General features: G+C 49.1%; 1 protein-coding gene across 1 annotated transcript in view; it reads left to right on the top strand.

The window, feature by feature from the left end:
- Positions 1 to 5129, top strand: part of bean1 (brain expressed, associated with NEDD4, 1) — a 36078-nt gene extending 30949 nt beyond the window's left edge. The window contains exon 4 of the mRNA XM_008303394.1: positions 4748 to 5129. Coding sequence (XP_008301616.1) covers positions 4748 to 5129 — 382 coding nt within the window. The remainder of the gene's footprint in view (positions 1 to 4747) is intronic.
- The last annotated feature ends 546 nt before the right edge of the window (positions 5130 to 5675 follow it).

The following is a 5675-nucleotide window of genomic DNA, read 5'->3' as shown; positions in this document are numbered from 1 at the left end:
TCCTTCTCCATCTTTGTCCAGTCTCTCAGTCAGATGTTTCTCCTCCTCTGTTCAGGTCTTCTCCATGTGGAGCCATGATGCAGACATAGATAGACACAGTCCAGAGGTCCAGAACTGAGAAGGTTCTGCTGCTCTCAGCTCGTTGTAGAACCATGTTCATGCAGGTGGACTGATGGGAACCACAGCTGGACTCACTTTGTTTTTTCTATTTTGGGGCCTGAATTTGTAATTTACTCTTCATGAAGTTTGTGCTTTTGATTGTTCGGAGGAAACACTTTCCTCCACTTAGACGTAAAGCAGCTACTCAGAGGTGGTACCGGTCAGAACTATTTGACATGTAGGTCTTCTCACTTCTCTTGTTTACTGCATTTTCTAGTCATGAAGGACTTTAAAAGGAATCTAAGTCGAATCTAAAACAGAGGTGCAGTCGGTGTGGAGTCATGAAATCAGAGGTTTGAATCAGGAATCTGATTGGACAGTGAATGAATTCATTGATTTAAAGAGAAAAGATTGACAAAAATAAACACGTTGATATCAGGGTGGGCAGTTTCCAAAAACATCTTAACTTTGAGAACATGTAGAGTTTGACCCGAAGCGTGTGGACTCAGTTCTCTGGATCTGAACGATGGTCAGTTGTTCTGATCCAGCAGCAACATGGACTCAGGAACTAAAACCAGGTGAAAACAAGTTCAGCTACAGCTGAGCCACCGCTGGTTTAACTCATGAGTCATGTTGGATCAGTGGAGGAGAAGCTGGTCCATCCTGGAGACACTGAACCTGTAGAACATCACTGACCGGGTTAGCGAAGCAGGAGGCCGGTGGACCCGAGCGTCGCCAGCTAACCTTGTCTGCAGTCTTAGAATAAGTTGTCAGATTGTGTGTTTGCAGCTTGTGTTCCTTCGTCTGGAAGCTAGTCGCTGTGAGACGTTGTTTTGTGTTGAAGATGTGCCTGGTCTCTGCAACCTGACTGTTAGCTAAACACTGTAGCCATAGCAGAGCTGGAGAAGGTCTGAAGAGCAGCTCTGAACCCTCAGACCTGCCGGCTGGGCTGGAGAAGGCCTGTTTTGTTCAATAAAAAACACCAAAAAGATGCCTTTTATCAGCCAGAAGCTGTAAAAATGGAAAGAATCTTGAAACTCTTTTGGGAAAATTAACAAAATCCGAGCTTAAAGTTTCAGTATTTCATCAGGAATCTGTTAAAAGAAATGTCTTCATGAAGAAACCATCTTAAAAAAGGTTCATTGTAAACCTGGAAGCACCGTGTGTCTCAGACTGCAGCCGCTCTGTCTTCATTAGTTCATTTACATTTTTATTTCCTGTTGAAACTCGTCTCTGGTTTGTTGTCTCAGCTTCAGAATTTTTTTCAAAGGGTTGATTTTTGGTGAGTTTGTAAATGTGTTGAGTGAAGAGATTTTAATTAAATGTTCGTTTTATCTCACGTTTGATGAATTTTCTGGCTGAAGCAGCAGATGATGGGTTCAAGGACCATCAGGAAGTTTGTTGTCTCTTTGGTTCTGGACGGGAAATTGTGATTTCTTTTCAGCCAACTCCACAGAAGGTCCAATAATCTCCACCTGTTTCCTTCTGTCTCTAACTGATGACCATGAAGATAGATCTGCTCGGTTTCCCGTCGACCAGATTGTTGTGAAGCAGAACCAGCAGCTTCATCAGACCAGAGCAGAACAATCGGCTCTTCAAACCTCCACAGAACCGACGTGAACGGACTCAGAGTCCAGCTGCTGCTTCCTGTGGTTGGTCCCGTCATCAGTCTGTAGACGTTCTCCTCCTTCTGTTCTGTGTTAGAGCTTCTGTTGGTGAATAAATCGGAGCTCTGACATGAACCCGGCTGACGTTTGTGCCTGGACCAGCACCACACTCACCGGTCCAGCAGCTCCATCCAGCTTCAGGTGAGACTCAGCAGGAAGCAGGTTTCAGTCAACGTGAAGCTTCAACGTCATTTTCAGACCAAATGCAGAATAAACGTGCAGAAAACAAACTTTGTGTTGAAGTTCAGGCGTTCCTGTTGTCACGACGTCTCAATTAGAGCTGAGCATGAAACATCCCATAATGATCAGTGAACCTGAACACGGCATCGTTTACCTGAGCTCAGGTGTGTTCAACAGAGTCAGGAAACGGAAACATCACAAATCTGCTTTCAATCATCAAAACCACAAACAAACGTTCACTTTGCTGCACGAACAAGTTTTTATTATTTTAATCGCATTTCGATTCATCAGCTTAAAACACAGCAAAAGTTTGATGCTTCAGAAAAACAGCTGAAGGATCCGTTTGTCCTGTGTTGGACTTTAAATACAGTCTTTATTTCATATATATATATATATANCTGACCTTTCTCAGTGACCTTAAAAAGTCCAGACGCTGCTGTGCCTTTTTCACCAGGGCATTGGTGTTGGTCCCATGGAAGGTCCTGAGAGATGTATGATCCCAGGAACCTGAAGTCACCGACCCTCCTCCGCCTGAAGTCCAGCACCAAGTCCTTAGTCTTTGAGGAGTTGAGTGCCAGGTTATTGAGGGAACACCAGGTAGTGAGGTTCAGGACCTCCTCTCTGTTGGCCGTCTCATCGCTGTTGTGAATCAACCCAACCACAGTCGTGTCATCTGCAAACCTGACAAAGATGTTGCTGCTGTGGGCTGGTGCCCGGTGGTGGGTGTCCAGGGTGCACAGCATGGGGCCGAGCACACCGCCCTGAGGGGCCCCAGTGCTCACTGTCAGCACTGAGGAGTGGTGGAGCCCCAACCTGACTGACTGCAGACGGCTGGTGAGAACGTCTCTGATCCATGTGCAGGTGTGCTCGCTGGTTCCCAGACTGCAGTTTGAACAGCAGTCTGCTTGGAACAAGCGTGTTAAAAGCAGGACTGAAGTCCACAAACAACATCCTCACATAACTGCCAGAGTGTGCAAGATGTTGACTCACTGTGTGGAGGGCTGTGTTGATGGCATCACCTGTGGACCTGTTGGCTCTGGATGCCAGTTGGTGCTGATCAAGGCTGGGAGGCAGGAAGGATTTTATGTGCCCCAGCACCAGTCTCTCAGAGCACTTCATCACAGGTGAAGTGAGAGCTACAGGTCTGTAGCCATTCAGACTGCTGACCGACTGTCTCTTGGGGATGGGCACGATGGTGGCAGATTGTAGGCAGCTGGGGACTGTGCAGGCAGCCAGTGAGAGGTTAAAGATGGAAGTAAAAACCTCTGCCAGGGCGCCCGTATAGCTCACCTGGTTGAGCGGGCGACCCATGAACAGGGGCTACAGTCCCCGACGCAGCGGTTGTGAGTTCGAGTCCTGCTCATGACCCTTTGCTGCAGGTCTCTCCCTCATTCTTCTACCCCCTTTCCTGTCTCCCTCTCTACTGCTCTAAATAAAGGCAAAAGCCCAAAAAAATATATTTAAAAAAAAAAAAAACCTCTGCCAGCTGGTCTGCACAGCCCCTCAGTACCCTCCCCTGGACACCATCAGGACCAGCAGCCTTCGATGGGTTCACATCCCGGAGCACCTTCCTGACCTCCTCCGTGCTCACAGTGAGGGCCAGGTTGTCAGCAGGTGGCAGCGTGGGGGCATCCTCCTCCTCGCTCACTGCAAACCCAGCAAAGAACTGATGTAGCTCCTCTGCTGGGCTTGTGCTGGTGCTGGTGGTGGCAGCAAAGTAGTTGACTGTCCGTGGAGTCATTGTAGGAGGACGACCACTGCAGCCCTGATCAGTGCTGCTGTGGCTCCTTCTGGACCTCCTGGTTCCTGCTCACACTGGGCTGCACTGGGTTCTAGCTGCTCACTGGTCTTCTGGATCCTTCTCCATCTTTGNGGTGGCAGCGTCATGATGAAGCACGGTGGTGGCAGCGTCATGATGTGGGGATCTTCTCAGCAGCAGCCTGGAAGGCTTGTGAAGGCAGACCTGATGCAGTCACTTATTTTTTATTATATATTTTTATTTCTGTTTATTATCCGTTTTTCACTTTGACACAAAAGAGTTTTTTTTTTTTTTTTGTAAATTCTTACCAACAAAAAGCCAAGTTAAATTGATAATGATTAATTGTTGGAAGCAATAAAAGAGAAAACCGTGCAGGAGGGTGAATCCTCCTCCAGACTGTTCATGTGGCGGCTCAGCTGTGGTTCTGAGATACAACAGCAGCAGTTGTGTAACTCTCAGCTCTCAGGGGGACTAAATTATTTTCAGCAAACACTCTGAGGACATCAGAAGGTGCAAAACGCTGCCTGTTATCCAGCTGAGCTATTTCAGAAGCAGGAATCCTCAGCGGGAGCAGAAGAACATGAAGCTCCTGAGAGGATTTACAGTTTGTTAGAACAGCTCAGAAACAGGCAGCAGGCCGAGAGGCTGCAATTTACACCTCAACAGCCTCGATGGCGGGAAGGTCGGCTTTCCTACAGCCACAGAAAATAATCAGCATGAAAACGCTGTAGAACATCTGCTCAGCTGGTCGGCGGTCGGAAGGAAGATAAAATCCGGAGGAGTAGTTCTAAAATGATAATGAGCCCAAAGCAGAGGAGGTGAACTAAAAGCAGACTGAACCTGGTTTAAAGCTGCAGGTTCTGGTTTCAGTTCCAAACACCTGACGTCCATCATGTCCTTCATGTGATTTTACACGCTGTGAAACTCTGCTGTGCAACATGATTCATGAACCAATCAAAGCTCAGATGAAGGAGGCTAATTAACGCAGAACTTTCAGCTCAGATGTGTAGACCCTAATTGTGTGTGTTTGTGTTCTCTGTAGGTATGATGAGTGTGTCGGAACTGGTTCCGCTCAGATCTACCTTCCTACCGACGACCCGCCTCCTTACTCCCTTCTGGACCCCTGCCAGGTGGCACCAGAGCATGAGGAGGAGCTTCCTGGTGACTCTGGTCCAGACCCGCCTCCTCGCTGTGGGCGGAGCTCAGCCGGCGCCGCCTGGATTTCCCCGTCCCGCTACCCGGTGGCGCCGCTGGACCACCAGCACGTCGCCTCCATCTCCTTCCCACTGGAGGCAGTACCGCCGTATGAGGCAGTGCTGGCCGAGCAGGGGCAGCCCCTCCCCCTCGGGCCATGTGACCTTTACAAACACCAATCAGAGCGGAGGGACGACGGCCAGCAGCTGCCAGCCAGCAGCATCCTGTAGGACGCTAACGGCCTTCTACAGCTGTTGGACCGAACCAGCTGTCGGACTGAACCAGCTGTGGCACCAAACGGACTCTGATCAATGCACCTTCCTCACAGCTTCAGACATTCACCACCGATTGTTCTGGACGGAAAAAACACAGTTTCGCAGAAGGTTTGACCTCCACAGACAGAAACTCTGCTTCCTGTCGTATCGTCTTGTTCGGCCACGCCCTGACTGTTAGCGTCTCTGTCTCCTGTTAGAACTGATCTGAGAGCTCAGTGGCTTCCGGCTGAAGTCATGTGTTCATATGTTATAGATCACAGCAGCACGAGTTAGGGTTAGGGTTAGGGGGTTAGGGTCTGTGGAGGGTTAGGGTCCGTGGAGGGTTAGGGTTAGGGTCCGTGAAGAGTTAGGGTCTGTGGAGGACTAAGGTTTGTGGAGGGTTAGGGTCTGTGGAGGGTTAGGGTTTGTGGAGGGTTAGGGTTAGGGTTTGTGGAGGGTTAGGGTCTGTGGAGGGTTAGGGTTTGTGGAGGGTTAGGGTTAGGGTCTGTGGAGGGTTAGGGT

This window comes from Stegastes partitus, unplaced genomic scaffold, assembly GCF_000690725.1.
Source record: "Stegastes partitus isolate 25-593 unplaced genomic scaffold, Stegastes_partitus-1.0.2 Scaffold1996, whole genome shotgun sequence".
Classification (NCBI taxonomy): Eukaryota; Metazoa; Chordata; class Actinopteri; family Pomacentridae; genus Stegastes; species Stegastes partitus.
This window is presented reverse-complemented; position numbering and strand designations above follow the sequence as displayed.